Genomic DNA, 17,424 nt, shown 5'->3' with positions numbered 1-17,424 from the left:
AAAACCCTTACTTGAGGAAAGATTTTGCATGCTTAGAGAATCTTCAGGAATTATTGATAAACCTATATAGCTGCGTTATTTTTGGTAACTTGTTTGATTTTCCTTTCACTAAATTGCTTCAGTCCCTTCATTGATTACCGCCTCCTAAACTTTCCCCAATTCACGCCTTCTCATAAATATCATCATTACCCCTTCCCCTCTTTTCTACCGTTTTTTCATTCTTCCACCACGTCTCCCACTTCCCCATAAACCTTTCCTCTTCCATAACTTTTCATTATCCCCAAAAACTCCATTAAAACCGTTCATCCTTCCATTCCTCTTCACTCAACAGCCTTCTTCTCTTCTTACTCATTCCAAACCATGGCCAAAACACAGAAACATTCTTCTCTTTCCACTCGCAAAAGCTCGAGAAACAAGAACAAAGGTAAAGCCCCATCCCCTGTTAAGATAGACTCTGATGGCTCTGACTTCTCTCCTCACAACTCTACAAATTTGTTGTCTCTTCGTTCCTCCAGTAAACGTGACCATGCAGATGAAGAGTGTGGTGAGTCTTCCAAGAAATTTAAGTTTGACTATGAAATGCCTTTCTTGACCGCCAAAATTTCTGGTCCACCCCAAATGCTGACCTATTTCACTCCCTTAAAGGTAAATCTTTTGCTCATGGTCGAATTATGGATTTTGATGTTATATCTTCGTTGCATTGTCATATTCAACAATTTTTTTACTTTCAAGGTTGGGTAAATCTTTTCTCCTATGCACCTTCTCGGGTTTATGAACACCATATTCGCATGTTTTATGCTAATCTTAGAGCTACTAAGGATGATGAACTTGAGACCCTTATTTTTGGCACTCTATTTGTTTGACAATTCTGTCTTTGATGAAATGTTTAATAGCAAAAGCTCTGGTTTTTCTGCTTTACCTCGTAACTCATGGCCATCAGATTTTGATGTCTCTTATGAACAGGCCAAGCGGTCTATTTCTCTTGAATCAACTGGTTCTCTGCCCCCTCACTTAGGCCCCAAATATTTGTCTTTTGAAACCCGTGTACTTGCTCACATTGTTGCTACCATTGTCATGCCTCGTGTAGGCTCTTTATCAACTCTCACTCGTGTAGGCTCTTTGTCAACTCTTACTCAGTGTGATACTCTCCTTACCTACTGTCTGGTTAAAAAAACGTAAGCTTCACCTCTCCTCCATAGTCATGAACCACATGTTAGAATCTGCTTCTGATACCACTAATCTGCCCTATGGTATGCTCATTACTTGCATTATGGAAGCCCATCATGTTAATCTTGATGACCACCCTCCTATCTTTATTAAACAATGTTATGACTCTAGAGAATTTGTCAGTATGGGATATGTTTGTATGGACGATGCTTGGGTTCTCAAGAAGGATGTGGATAAGGAACCTGAGAACCCCTGTCCTCCTGTTTTCCAACAATCGGAACCTTCCTCCTCGAACCCCCCTTCTGATTACTCTAATGATATTCTTGCTAAACTATCAGCCCTTGATGACAAACTTGATTCCCTCAAAGATCTCCTTGTGTCTACTCATTTTCAGATGGAAAAAGTCAGGGATGTCTCTAAGGAGGCAAGTGCTGATGTTGCTCGACTACGTATAAAGATTGATGGTAGCTTAAGGGAAACAGGTAAGTTGGCTACCAAAATGCAAGGTAGTGTTGATGGCCTTCCTGCCAAGTTGACTACTACTCTGTATACCATGAAGGATGATATGGTGAACACCTTAGCGTACTTCCTTAGGCCCTTTGCTCAACAGCAGGAGCAGTACTCTGAAGGGGAGCAGGATTAGTTGTGTTATGACCTGCTCGTTTTAGACTGTTGACACCCAATTTCGTCCCTCCTTTATTCCAATTCATTTTTTCTTGAGCTTCTAAGTTATTAACAAATCAAATATCTTATTTTTCGCCCTTACTTTATTATAATTTCTACTACTATATTAATATTGTTAAGTATTAATACGTCGTACATCGCTACTTACTTATTATGAATTGATCATAAGATATAACTTAGGTAATATTTTCACTCTACTATTACTTTGCTTATAATTTACATACTAATGATAAGATTATTATATTAATGCTAATTATGAAATTTATTATTATTGTTATTATTATTATCATTATTATTATTATTATTACTACATAATATATTTGATCTAATTTAGAAGCCCAAAAGAAATATGAAAAGAATGGATTTTCAAAACAAGAGTGGGTAATTTTATTTACAATTTGGCAAGATTTTGTAGTTAACCATTTGGCCATTTTTATCAGTCCATTTCCCTTTTGATCAGCCAAATATGGAGCCTATTTCATCCAGTCCAATTCGTAGCCCACTATCCGTTCAGCCCACGTTTTTAAATTTTACCAGACCAGCCCATTACCCATTTCAATTGACCCGGCCCATTTATCTTTTGAAATCAGTTGATCTGTTTTTTTTTTTTTCAGTTTAAGCTAGTCTCTAGTTGTTCCTTCAGTTACTGTGTTATGAACTAAATATATATTCTTGTATCTGTTTTTTTTTTTCCAGTGTAAGCTAGTCTCTAGTTGTTCCTTCAGTTACTGTGTTATGAACTAAATATATAGTCTTGTGTATTATTTGCCAGAAAATAGTGAGTTCTGTTCATTTAAGCTCAGTTAGGTGTTTAAGATTTTCATTTGAGATAATTAAGTCTAGTATAATTTGTTGATCCTGTTGGTTGTTGGATCCTGTAATTCCCTCCTGTTAGAAGAGATGTTAGCATAACTGACTGTTATTTCCCAGTTAATAATATACAGAGATCAGATCGGAAGGGGAACATTGAGAATATTTATAAAGTTATTTTCAAATTTTACACTAGCCATTTATCTATCTTATCTGGTCATTCAATATATTTTTTAGTTGTTAAAATCAATTAATATCTAATCATTGAGTTGTTTCAAATATTTATAAAACATGGCTCAGTCCCGCACTTTCTTTAGTCTACTTATAACTAAAGCCTTTTATGCAAATTATTATCTTTCCTACAAGTCTTATTTTAATAGCATATTTATATTTCCATTATAAACCTTAGCGACACTTACAAGCTATTTTCTTAAATATTTAAAATATTATATCTGCATTTTTAGCTTTAATTAATTAATATAAGTCCGGTCGGTTAACCATTGTTAATGGGTCTTAAAGGATGCCTAATACCTTCCATTTAGACTAGTTGAACCCTTACCTAGAATCTTAAGTTTCGTAGACAGTAAAACGGAATTAACTTTAGATAATTACTTTAATTAACTTTAGGTGCCCTAATTCACCATAAATAATTAGGTGGTGACTCCCTAACTTTAATTAACCCCGGAATTACCGGGATGTTGTAAACTATTTTGACTCCGGTTAAAATGGGATATAACATAGACACTCTTTTGGTTTTGGACATAAGCCCATCTTGACTGTGTTGTTTTTGTTGGTCCTTCCTAGAACTAGACTATGTTTTGTGGTTGTTTGTTCAGCCCTTTTTGGACTCCTTGGGTGCTGGTCTATCCGGCCAACTGATCTAACCCTATTATCCCTCTATTCTGTGCATTATTATTTTGGTTTTGATGTGTGTTTCGTTTTTTGATTGATGCCAAAGAGGGAGAAAAAGAGCACTACAAAGTCTGGATAAGTCAACGATTCAGGGGGAGAAGTCAACTACTCAACTATTCAGGGGGAGCATTATTCATGGATTAGAATCAACAAGTTAAACAGGGAAGTTGACTACACTTACACTTACTTTGAGTATTTTTTTGTCATCATCAAAAAGTGGGAGATTGTTAGTGTTATGATTTTAATGATGACAAATTGTTGTGTGGGTACTATACTCAAAGTTTCAGCCAAACCCATTGGACAGAAAAGCCAAATAGACAAAAAGAGTCCAGGCGGCTGCAAAGGAGTACAAGCCCAAGTCGGCTGCATAAGGAAAATATTTCAAGGCACGAAGAAAATAAGCTCTTGCTTATTTTTGGAACAAGGATCAGATTTTACTCAAGCAATCAAATCAGCACAATCGTGGAGATTCAAGCATTAAATCAAATCTGCATATACAAGGAAACAAGTACCATTCAAACAAGGCAAATGGTGCATAAGGAAAGTAGTTGTACAACATTGATTATCCATCAAGGACGCACAAAAACAAGTATCTACTAAATAAGGGTGATGCCATAGAAGGAAAGAAGCGTTATAGACTTAATAAGCTCTTGCTTTATTCTTGGAAATTAGGATCCTCAATATTCCTAATTTACAAGGATCGATTCTCTTGGATTGACATCTCTGCTGAAAAAGAGTCTGACGGCTAGTTGATTTGAAGACTATATATTCAAGACTCTAGAGACGAAGAAAAATATACTTTGGTCTCATACTCTCAAGCTCTCTGCTTTACTTTTCACAAACATTATATTCTTGAGTGATATAGTGTAAACAAAAAAGAAATGAGAGATATAGTAGAGTTTGTGAGGCATTGTATGAAAAAGATTACGAGTGTTTGAGTGTAGGCATATAAGCTCCATTCAAACAAACCATTGTACCAATCCATTTACAAAGAGCTGCAGAGAATACCCTTGCAGCCCAAGGGGACTGGACTAGGATTCACATTGAATCTGAACCAGTATAAAATACTTGGTGTCATTTACCTTCTGCACTTTTATTATTGCATTGCTTTATAGTCGACTATTGTTCTAAGTTAATCGACTGTCTGAGCGAAAAAGTTACAATTCACCCCCCATCTTGCACTTTCAAAGCTAACTTCTTAGGTATTTGCTTTATTTATCTACATAAAAATGAGAGCATCTCCCATCATCTCTGAATTGAGTAAATTTAGTGACTCCACATCAATTGCAATAAAAAACAAGAAAATAATTACACATTTTTCTTGTGCTGACTCTCTTTTGAGTTCTTCATCATTATTCATTTGATGCTTCGAATAAGCCCGTAAAGGTTTTCATTTCATTAGAAACTTAGAAGTATCATCGTTTAAAATATATCTTAATGCTAATAAACATCCCATAGAGTTTAAAAGGTTATGCAAACTTTATTTCTTTCAAGTTTTATGTAAGTCTTTTAATTTAGTCGACAAGTGGACAATATCTACCATAGCTTTATGCTATAATTTAATTATTATAATTTATCTACCTTAGCATACTTTTTTAAAGAAAGTAAAATGTGAATAGAGATATGTTTTTTTCGTTTTTATGCTATACTATTTCTTAACATTTTACTTATTGTTGTGTATGTAAAGGTATATTTTTATTTGTATTATAGAAATGGCAGTGGGGAGAACAAACACGACACTAAATTGTTGCACCAAATATTATGTGTGTTGTACCAAGAAGGTGTACAATGATCAGGTCCTATTTTGATGGATACCTTCAAGCAGGTACAATTCACTCTTATCTGTCCACTGTTAATTTAGTGAATATCTGGTATTTGTTTAGGTTGCTCTTGGTCATCAAAGTATTCATTCCTATGGGTTATTTTTAAGAATGACTTGATGCAAGCTACAAATAAAATTTGAGGGGGTGATGATCAATCAGTAAGAACTAGGGAAGATGATTTTGCTGGTTACGAAAGTTTTTTGAGGCCTCAATGTTCTAGATTTATAGGTAAATAGTGTGTCACTTTCTTTTAAGCGCTGCAAACTTGTTTTCTTTAACCACGTGAGATAGATTATCTTAATATATCTTTCTATATGTACTTAGCTGTGACGTTTCATCTTGGATTGGTTGTTGAAAAACTTTTTTCCTGTGGTATGAAATGTTAGTATTTCAATTGCCCGTTTTTATTCTTTTGCAATTAAGAAGATGCTGGCATTTAATTATGTACTTTTTCATTTTTTTTCGTTTGTTGTTAAATGTGAATTCCAGTGTTGATTTGCATAGGCAGAATAGGAAAAGGGAGAAATAGTTTAGGGATGTCAAGGAAACAATTGTAGAAGAATTATGAAGACTGTAGAAATCTTTATATTTGTTCTAGCTTCATGTATGAAAAACAAAGAAATTGCTACTTGATATTAGAAGTTGTGATATTGTCACAATTCTGGTTGAGTCCCTGAGAATATATGGTGCATTTAATATAAATAACTGCAGGCATGAATTCTATCATAAACTAGAGGAGGTGGTGGTAACCATATTTGCCAAGGGCATACTTGCTAAGAATAGTTATGTTGACTTTGGGGAACAAATAGTATGTGCTGTCAATTATCCATAATGGACTGACAGATATTCTCTGCTCTCCCCTTGATTTCATTCAGCTTAGTGTTAGTATTGATATACCAGGCGAAGATGCCTACTCTTTCCAGCCTAGGTTTTTCTGTAGGTAAGACTGAACTTAAAAGATACATCTGATATTTCTTGGCCTATTTCCTGTTGTAATTTTAGTACAAATACTGTCTAAGTAAATGAAAAAATTGATATTACTACCTTGCTTTTACACAAGTTACTAAGGTTATGTATATTGTGATGGTTTTATAGTATCTGAAGCATCAGCAGTTATTACACATAACTTTTAATCTGTTGGTGATCCTTTTATGATATGCCGATGATACTTGAAAAGTGCAGATATGAAGTTATGTCTACAAAAATAGATAGATCCTAGCATCATGCTCTTTACTTTGCTAATTTTCTTTTTCATTGATAGCAAGTAACTTTTAGTCTTTACACCCATTCATGTGTTTGCAGAATTTGACTATGGACCATTCTATTTGACTTTCTCACCATCAATGTAAAGAGAATCTCTGCTAATTGCTTTTGTGAAATGATTCAATAGGTCAGTTTATTCTTCAAGAGTTTCATCCCCTATTGGTCTTGAAAGATGAATTATTTAGCATTGGACTAAAATAGGCATGAATAGAGTGTAATGGTTACTAAAAACTCCAGCAATTGACTACAAGTAGTTTGCAGTTGAGGTGAAATTATTTGAACTACATTAAGATTTCTTTGTTGTGTTGTCTTTAGTTATTTGTTGCGTCTTTTGAGGAATTTTTCCATGATCGCAGGCATGTGTTAAGTAGTAAAGTTCCTGACTTTCTGCATGATTGGTAATAGACCAGTGTTGGTTATTAAGTGGTTAGTTCACTTTCTTTTCTTTCTTTTTCTAAATCGAATTGCACGAAAGTATGATTTCTCTTTGTAGTACGTTGTCTAAAGAAGTTTTGTATTATTATAGAGGGAAAAAATTCAGCAATTTGTCGAATTACCATTTGTGTCAAGATAGTTGCTTAATTTGTTTGTGACTATGTCATAACATGAAGAGTCATCTTGATTTTTTTGCTTAAAGAGACTCATGATTGTTGACAGGTCAGCCCATTCAAAACCTATGCTAAACCCTGGAGGCTGAACTCTAAAGTCGATGAAAGCCAAGTATGTCAACAAATACCTCTGCTACGAGTGCAACTCGAATATAGAAACTCTCATCCTTGCTTCTACTGGTGAGAGTTCTTACAGAATGTTACACCTATATTATTTGAATCAAAATGTTTATGAAATGTTTTCATGGGCTGACATGTTACATTATCAACTTTTTCTTTGAAGGTTGGATTCTGAAAATGGAAAAGAAATGCTTCTTAAGTGCAAGAAATGTATACACTAATGTATTTTTGGTCAAAACAGCAATAAGGTTATTTAGAATAAAGTGACCAAAAAAAAATAAAAAAAATTGGAGAAATATCTCCAAAATCAATTGTAGTAATCTTTTATTTTGGTAATTTGGATTCTATACCGTAGGAGTTGAGCAAACAATGTGGTCAAGGATGCTTTCCAATGCTTATAGATGAACTAATTGAATTGACATTATACTTCATCTGCTGCCATTATACTTTCAAAGTTATCAAAAAGTCATGTTCTTTTGTCTCTAAATTAGCATACTTAAACTTGTTTTCTTAACATGAGCTCAAACATGTAAGTTGTAGTGCTTAGCACGGGCATCCCTATCTAGTCTAACAAGAAACAAAAGGATCACGTCTCATTATTTGCTTCTATACTGAAGGTTCTAGAGAAGATTTTTTATCGGTTAAACTGAAAACCGAACCATTAAGGATCACTAATTGATTAATTGAAAATTGATAACAAATATCTTACTGATTCAATTATCGATTTAACACATTTACAAATTGATAACCAACAGACCGATTCAATAATATATAGAATCGAATCTAATCGACAAATTTAGCTCCCCGAAAGAGTAGGTGGGAAGACCAGAAGAAACCCACCCAAACGGGTTGTCGTATTTTTCTGACTTTGACTTTTATTTGACGAAAATAGTCCTCAAACATGACAAAAAGTGCCTCTATACATTCTTTCTTTTGTTCTTTTTTCTAGTATCACACTTTCGCATATTTTATTCATTCAATTGTCCATTGATATTTCTTAGTTGTTATTTAAGGAAAAAGTTATCTAACTTGCTGAAGTACTTGAGTTCGTAAACCTTTTGAAACATTGCAATACCAGCTTCCCCACGTTTTCGTACCCAAGAAAAACGCAAAATGTATTTTCCAATACAAAATAAAAAAGAGTTTTTGTTTTATCCATCGATGATGTAACTGATATTTATATAAATCACTTATTACGTAATTAGATATAAAATCCTATAATAAATATAGTAATTAATAATTTATAAAATAATTAATAATATGTTATCACGTGTTAAAAGTAATTGATAATGTGAAGAATCTTTAACACCAACTGTATGTATAACTTAAATTCAAATTAAAGATAAACTAATAATAATGGTAGGGACATAGCGGCATAGTCCATGTCTCAAAGGTCATTGCCTTGACCATGAAAGGACTTTAATTTGTTTCATTTTGACTAATGGAAATTGAACTATACGTATAATTAAATATATACATTTTGCACTAACCCTACCCTACCAAACCCTCCTTTATTTGGTGCTCAGCACCATTTGTTTTTTAATGAAATAATAGTCTTTCAAATACTCTACTTCGTCTATTTCATCTGATGTGATCTTAAGAAATTAAGAAAAGAAATTGCTTGACAAATTATCAAGGAAAATATGTATAACATAAATGAAATTGCTAGGATCTTGTGGTCATAAAAATGTTGTCTCATATTCATAAGATATTGTCGTTAATGGTTATAAAATGAAAATGTTAGAATTCAATAGTTTTCATATATTTTGAAAAGATTAAAAAAGAAAAATAATCATATAAAAATAATTAATTTAGAAATAGAGGGAACTAATTAAGAATTAGTTCTTGTAGTTAAATTAGTAATTTTTCTCTGCAAGCATCATATATAAACAAATGTTTTGTAGTCGGCTAAGCCAAGTACTTTAGGGATGCTTTACCCATGTTTATTTCTTTTTCAAAAAACTAATATATAATTATATTGCTAACTATTTTTGACTAAGTTTCAGTAACTTTTTTTAAGCTATATATGTTGGAGCTCCAAAAGGGGGAAAATTACTTTGAAAGTTCTAAACTTTCTCGATGTCTTTGTTATTCAAAGTACACGAAAGTGGATAGCTGCTGTTATTAGTTAATTACACAATAAGTAAACAAAGACACATTTGATCTTTCTTCTTTGTGTGAAACTGAACTTTCCCTTTTCTCTACAGAAACTATCTAGAAGATGCTTTCTATATATCCTTGGACCACAATAATGGATATGAACAATTTTCCATTACTCAAGTTAAATATATTAATTGATATATATATCTTCAACTTAATTCAAAAACAAGAAGGCTCTATAGTTGAGTTGTCAATATAGACGAAAAGCATAGAAGGAACTGTTGTGCCAGCTGAAGAAGAAAACCAGAGATAATTTTTCCCCCCTCAGGTGATAATTAAATTTTTCATTGTGTGTGTGTGTTTATCCTGTGTCTATAGTTTCTTGTTTTGTTGCCTCTTCACTACAATTTTTTTTTTTTTTTTTTTTGGAATTAGTTACGAATTTCCTTTCTAATTTTCCGGTAAATTGCTTGTAGCTAGCAGAACTTTTTGATAATCTATTACTAATTCATTGCTAAATAGCAGTGATGGATTTTGCGGTTTAACTGTTAAATTTGTCCCTAATTAATTCATGTTCTTTTAGTTGTGCTTCTTATTTAAGGGATATCACTTAGCCTTTTACAAAGATATGTCGAACATCAAAATTACTCTAGAATAAATTGTTGAAATCTTGTTTAATTAATAAACATGCATGTAGCTTCGTGAAGATATAATAAACTAACTAAAAACTTGCTCCTGATGTCCTTCTCCTTTAAATGAATAGGTCTTATAATATTCCTTCTTAATTACCTGAATAAGAGTTTAAAACTTTAAATTCTAAATTCCAAGTTGTGAGGGTTTACAGCATTAAGCCTTTGTTCTCCATTGTTTTGTCCTTAAAAGATCGTTCCTTTCCTCCCTTCTATTGTTTTCCATTTACTCCTACAACTTTTCGATGTTTTCTAATTCCATCTCTGCTGCAATTATTCAAGCAGGTTAGTGTACTGTATGTATACATGAAATATATTTTTACCTTAGTCGATCTAAATAGTTTTATATCATGAATTTCTAATTTTACGTTGAATGTCAACTTACTTTTTGCAGATCTCCTCTTTTATCTGGACTTGAAATAGGCAATATGAGCAACGCTCATGTGTGCACGCTTCATTAGAGAGAGAGGGGGAAGTGTTAATTAATGACTAGTGAACTAAAAACTTTATATAATGTGATTAAAAAAAAAAAAAAAAAAAAAAAACTAGAACATCACATTTCGGATTTAAACTTATAACCTAAAACAATTTTTGAATCTCCTTTACCACTTGATTTGCCAGACTGTCTTTTTATTAAGAGGATTCAACAAAAAAATAATTTTATTCTCAGTAGCCGGTCCTCTATTTGGGTTGGACGTGAATTGGGGTGAAATTTCGTCGACAATGGGGTTAGGTATTAGTCCTATACCTCTTCTTTTCTTTTCTTTTAAAATTAAAACTTTTTTCTGTGTATGTGTGATCGCGTGTTGAAAGAATAGTTTAAATATTATTTATATTTCAGAACATTCTCTTTTTAAAAAAACAAATCAAATTAGTCATTGTCGCAGTTAACAAGTTATTTATGACTAGTGTAATTGACAAGTTATTGATGACTAATTGGCATTTGACAGGTGTAAAAGATATATATGGAGTGGATGCAAAGGAGAAAAGTGACAATATTCCTATTACTCGTAGCTATTGTCATTGCCTTGAACATCACTACTCTTGATGGAGGATTAATTGTATCAGGTGAGAAGTTAGAATAAAATATTTACTCATACCCGATATTTATTACTCCGTGTGTCCTAATTTATGCGGCACTTTCACTTTTAGAGATCAAACAATGTGAACTTTGATTAACATTTTAAAATGTATTTTTTAATCATGACACGAGAAGCATTGAAACTTAAAGTGTTTTTCGTATTTTTGAATAGTTGAATTTAAAATTTAAAATGTTGAGTTGATCTAATCCAATTTAGCTTTAAATATTAGTCAAATTGACTCTCTGAAATTAAAAAAATAACACATAAATGGGACGGAGGGAGTAAATCAATAAATACATGTGTCATTCCTCGTCTTTCATATATATATATATATATATATATTGTTGGCAAATATAATTAATTAACATGTACTTTTGCCTCGCCGGTAAACTAATATAGTGTAATGTTAATTAAAAATTGAGTGCATCAATTAAAAAAATTCCAAGTGAAAACCATTTGATTTTCTCTTCTTTGTGGTCGTTTTAGGTAGATTTTATGCTGTCCTCTCATGCCCCATAGCAAATTAAAGTTAGGTTTTCATTAAATTTAATAGTGAAAGCAAATCATGAAAAGATGATTAGTCCAACTTTGAGCTGACTATTAACCCGCTTATTTATTGACTCAATTCATTTTGTTTCGTCCAAATCAATTTATCTAAAAATTGGGCTCAAATATTTTCAAAATAATTTTTTTTGTTTGATATATATGTTATTATCATGTATCATCATAATTTAGGAACATGGGAGTTTGCGACTTAATTGTTGATTTTTGTATTTTTAACCTTTACATTTTGCAGAAAGAAAATTAGTTGAAATAGAGAAGGTGTCAGGATCCACGCAACAATCAGATGATACTGTGAGGATTGATCCTTTGAAGAATTTCAAGAAATACAGAGGAGGATATGATATTACAGAAAAACACTATTGGAGCGTAAGTAATTAGCATCTCTCGTCTTGTTAATGATTTTTATTTTATTTTTTTGACTTTATCATTGTGATGTAATCCATTATAGCATGTTGTATAGTTTATATTTAACGTTGCTAGTTCTACTTATTATGACAGTAACTTGTAGTAGTTATTATTTAAACTTCTTAATAGTTAACATGTCACCTATACTATTGCTGTACATTAGTCAATTAACTCTTTGTTTTATAGTTAACATGTCACCTAAAATTATGTTTATAAGTTTTGCAGTTGATTTTTCTTTACCTTTGAAATACTATATCAATTAGTTTAGATTTTGAGAATATTATATCGCGATCATAATGCGTATTATCCTACTTATTCTTGAATTATTACCCCATTGTTAAATACTATATGTATACGTGTATAACTACAATAAAATCAAATAGGAAAACTGTTTTCTCTTCATTACACACTTTTGATTCTTATGTCAATAACTTTTGTTAAATTTGAAGATGTTAGATACGAACCCTTTGTCAAATCATATAATAAACTAATTTGAAGAACTAAATTTTTTATATTTGGTGCAGTCAACCGTCTTTACAGGTATATATGGCTATGCCATTGCTGTGATATGGCTCTTGTGTGGCTTAGGATATGGACTATTCCTTCTTGCTTCAACCTTTTGCTGCAAAAGAAAGAGCAGAAAGCTCAAAAAGAGATCAACTTGTCATTATAAACACTACTATTTCTGGCTCATTCTCTCAGCCATTTTCTTGACAATTTTAGCAATGTAAGTTACTACTTCACAAACTTGTTTGCATCAAAGGTGGTTTAGAATGTGTACAGAAGGAGTACTTGATTTCATGTATAGTCCCTAAATTATATCGATTATAAGATTAAAGTTACAAAATTTTATAAATTATATTATAATTATATTTTGTCAAATTAAAATAACAACAGTTTATCTACTATGAGAGTAAAATCACTCTAATATAACAACAAAACATACGTCCCATCTAGACGACTTTGCTTTGAGGAAAATAACATATTATGGCGATATTATTAAGTTTTCAAAACATAGTAACATTTTTGTTCCAACGTATATCATACATATACACATACACTAGCGAACATACATACACATGAGAGGATGTAGTAAAGGCTCAACGTGTTCACCCGAACACCCTGGGCAAAAAATTACAGTGTATATTTAGGGTAAATTTTCTATGTTCATGTACATATATTGGCTTTTGAACACCCTGAACAAATGCAAAAGTTGATTCAGTTATTTTTCCGAACACCCTGATTGAAAATCCTGAATCCGCCACTATACATACATACATGTATATAGCCATACATACATACATACATACATTTGTATATGCATACAGTCATACACTAGCAGTGATACTTACATACATAGATACATAGTTACCGTAAAATCTAGCTATTCTTTGTAACAATTTAAAAGTATTATATCACTTAAGTTAACCTTATATTATTTATTGCAGAACTGCAACAGGGATGGTTCTAGGGGGGAATGCAAAATTTCGTTCAAAAGCAAATACAGTAGTGGATATAATCATTGATACAGCAGATGGGGCATCAGAGACAATTTACACTACAACTGAAGCCATGAGAGAGATGAACAGTGGCTTACAAGAGACTGATATAGGTCCACAAGCTTCTAATTTCCTAATTCCTACTTCTACAAGGCTTGATAGACAGGCTGATGACATACATAGGGAAGCCAGAAAAAATAGACGATTAATCGAGAAACTCCTCAAGATAGTGTAAGTCTCTCTCCCTCTCCATATAATTGCAATCGAGTACTGCATATTTTTTTATCCTCCTTGATACGGTTTTAGTAAAGGGAACCTTAGAACAACGGTAAAATTATCTCCGTGTAACCTATAGGTTCAAGTTGTGAAAGCAGCCGCTAATGCTTGCATTAGAGCAAACTGTCTACATTATACCCTTTGGGGTGTAGTCCTTCCCAAGACCCTGCTAATTCGGGATGCATGTGCATCGCGATGCCCTTTTTTTAGTGTCGAAACATCTTTTCAGGCCTATTTTTTAGCGTTTTTATTTTTATTTTGTTTTTAGTGCGTTTACTTATGGGAATTGAAATCTAAAGAAATAAAGTCACATTTTAAGACGTAAGTTTTGGTTTCATTTTTCCAAAGAAAAAAAATCTACAAAAAAAATATACTCCGTATATGTTTTCTTTTCATCGGGCATAGTGTTATACCTCTCACTGTTTCATCGCTATCGTTACCTCTATATTGTTTTACGTTATAGATGTGGCTAAGAAGTTTAAGTTTTGTGCGTTAATAAAACATTTATTTTTTAGATCGTTAATTAAGTTAAATTGACCTACACTAACGCCTAACAAGTTTAATATACTCCCTTTATTTCAATTTGTGTGACAGACTTTTACTTTTAGTTCGATCTCAAATGAGTGACACACTTCTAAGTTTGAATACTTTGTTTCTGCTCACAGGTACACAGTAACTACAGTGGTTATTTCTCTGAACTTGGTTGCTGTAATTGCCCTATCAGGTAAACACCATCTAGTTTTATTTTTCTATATTTTGCTTAGACAATCCATATTGATTTACTAGAAATTTAGAGTTAGAAATAATGTCTACAGTTCCATCTAGTAATTACAATTATCTTTCGAGATGAAATACACTGTCTAACGCTGTAAAATAATGTCTACAGTTCCATCTAGTAATTACGATTATCTTTCTAGATGAAATACACTGTCTAACGCTGTAATTGACCTTTCTAATTGCAGTATTTGGGATACTCAAATTCAGAAGAACCCTTAAATTGTAAGTATGTTATGTCACAATTAATCTTAGAATAACAACACACTTTATATTTATTTAAGATGTATAAGTCCAATAAATTTACAAATAATAAATTGGTCAAGCTTCTGATACAATATTGTTTTGATTGAATGCAGGCTCATTGCATTATGCTGGATCTTTACAACTCTGTGCTGGTTTCTTTTTGGAATTTATTACTTCTTAGACAAGTATGAATTCTAAGTTGATTCATTTCATTCAAAACTTTATAATAAAACTTTGGATTCTAGTAATAAAATGGCATATGATTTTTGCAGCTTTGCTGGAGATACATGCACTGCACTAGAAAGTTTCCAATCAGATCCCTACAATAGCAGTTTGAGCTCAATTCTTCCCTGTGATGAATTGGTCTCAGCTGAATCAGTCCTTCATGATGTCAGTAAAGGGGTATATCAAATAGTCAACGAGGTAAACTTGAAAAATTAAATTCATATTATTTCTGATACATTTTCCTTCCCAATTCATGCGACAGTTTTCAAATTTCGAGAGTCAAAACAAAAAGATCTGATTTTTATCACAACATCACCAAAATCAACACATTTAACATTTAATTTATTAAAAAGGGCTAATGTACCTTGTAGAAATGGCACCAAACAAAATATATGAAAGTTGATGAACTTACCAACTTCCATTGACTGTCCTTCCTCTGCTACCCTATGTTGCTCGGACTCTTCAAAAATAGATGTGTCCCAGCTGATTCTCCAAAATTAATGCATTTTCGGAGGATCCGACACGAGTGCAACAACATTTTAGAGAGTCCGAGCAACATAGCTAGGAATAGAGTTCAAAGGCGTCCAAATGAATCCCTTTCATCAAGAAAATATACTTCGCAAATAGGGTAAAATATGTTACCCTCTTGTTTTATGACGCAAGTGAGATTTGAAAACTGCAGGTGAATCAAAGGTTATCTACAGAATATGGAAATGTTGCACAAATCTGTAATCCTTTCTCCGGTCCACCACAATATAACTACGAGCCAGGGAATTGTTCATCTACCACAATTCGGGTTGGAGACCTCCCTCGGGTAAGTGCAAAGGCCTATTATTCTACAAGTTAATTTGCATATAAGCGGGAGCTAATTTCATGTATGGTTCTTGTTATACTGAGTAAAGTTTAGTTACCTTAATGAGACAAAAAATAGATTTTTGACTTTATTGTTATAATAGGAGAAAATCAATTAAATTAATGTGACTTTACTACTATAGTGGATAAAGTTCAATGACCATACATGAAATTAACTCATAATCACCATCATGAGCACTACTTGAAAAACAGGAATTAGCAACGACAAACCCTGTAGCTAAACATCAAAATTTGTGGCTAATCCTTTTAGCGATGGATTAGCAACAAATTATTAAAAAGTCTTGTTAACTACGAGCGATTTAGCACGGATTAGCGACGAAGTTTGTAATTAATTCCAAATTATTTCAGTGGAGTTCGTTTCTCATAGCATTTTATGTGGAGTTCGTTTCTCATAGCATTTTATCTGAATCCTTCTTTTCTTTGATGAAGATATTCAAGATGTTGACTTGCACTGATCCAAACTGCAAGGGAGGAGTGATGATATCCCCTAGAGATTTCAACACTGTGGAGGCATACACAACCGCCATCCAGAAAATCCTCGACGTGTACCCTGGAATGGAGAACCTAACTCAATGTGACACGGTATTTAATGCATTCGACGATATCATTGACAAACATTGCAAACCATTGAAGAAAAGCGCGCATTTGGTATGGGGAGGACTTGTTTTCCTCTCGGTTGTAATGGTAGTGTTAGTCCTCGTGTGGTCTTTCAAAGCACACCACGAAGAGAATCGTAACAACTTAGATAGTTCTGTTAAGCCTCATTCTGCAGAAGCAGATAAGCTTGAATTAGGAACAAGGAAAGAAGTCACAAATTCTGTTCCAGTCATGTAAATAATAGCTGATTAGTTATTAGTTTAAAGTATTGCATAATAGGAAAGACCATAGACATCTAGAAGAATTTCGAGATATCAAATGGTGACCGATAAAACTCTGGAGAAGAAGCAAGATTCAACGCTCTCCCAGACAACAGAGTCATCACGGTCGTGAGGTTAAAGGCCATCCAACACAAAGCGGCCTTTCATTCTTTTATTTTGTCGTTGCACATCCCCTGCACCTTCATCTCAGGGGACCAAAAAAAATTGTAGTAGAGTTATAGGACCATATTTCTTTAGTTCTGTTTATTGTTTTCCCAAAAATAAACTGTATAGAAAATTCTTGTTTCTTCAAAAAGTTAAAGAAGCCAGCAATGGGAACGAACCCCTCAGTGGCATGTATGAAATTCATAAAACAAGAAAATTCCACAGCTATATGCTCGAGAAATTTCATGAAGTGTACTCTTTCTTTTCCTTTTTTCACTTGGC

At 32.8% G+C, this 17,424-nt stretch overlaps 1 protein-coding gene and 1 long non-coding RNA gene across 3 annotated transcripts; both read left to right on the top strand.

Annotated features, from left to right (window-relative positions):
- Positions 1–5,414: 5,414 nt before the first annotated feature.
- LOC132611415 (uncharacterized) lies at positions 5,415–7,818 on the top strand. The gene is made up of 3 exons (XR_009571630.1): positions 5,415–5,624; positions 7,317–7,447; positions 7,551–7,818. It is a non-coding gene; the product is annotated as an uncharacterized LOC132611415 (long non-coding RNA).
- Positions 7,819–9,463: 1,645 nt separating this feature from the next.
- LOC132609344 (uncharacterized) lies at positions 9,464–17,416 on the top strand. 2 transcript variants are annotated; one of them, XM_060323265.1, is made up of 12 exons: positions 9,464–9,815; positions 10,571–10,909; positions 11,127–11,244; positions 12,055–12,188; positions 12,752–12,954; positions 13,676–13,957; positions 14,668–14,726; positions 14,965–15,001; positions 15,136–15,207; positions 15,295–15,445; positions 15,930–16,061; positions 16,550–17,416. In XM_060323265.1, exons 3-12 carry the CDS (start codon positions 11,142–11,144, stop codon positions 16,952–16,954), a joined length of 1,578 nt encoding a protein of 525 aa, XP_060179248.1. In that variant the 5' UTR covers positions 9,464–9,815; positions 10,571–10,909; positions 11,127–11,141; the 3' UTR covers positions 16,955–17,416. The 2 variants fall into 2 exon arrangements, with proteins under 2 accessions (XP_060179248.1, XP_060179247.1); XM_060323264.1 differs by lacking the exon at positions 10,571–10,909 and having other exon boundaries at positions 9,465–9,815.
- The last annotated feature ends 8 nt before the right edge of the window (positions 17,417–17,424 follow it).

Source organism: Lycium barbarum, chromosome 9 (genome assembly GCF_019175385.1).
Source record: "Lycium barbarum isolate Lr01 chromosome 9, ASM1917538v2, whole genome shotgun sequence".
Taxonomy (NCBI): domain Eukaryota; kingdom Viridiplantae; phylum Streptophyta; class Magnoliopsida; order Solanales; family Solanaceae; genus Lycium; species Lycium barbarum.
This window is presented reverse-complemented; position numbering and strand designations above follow the sequence as displayed.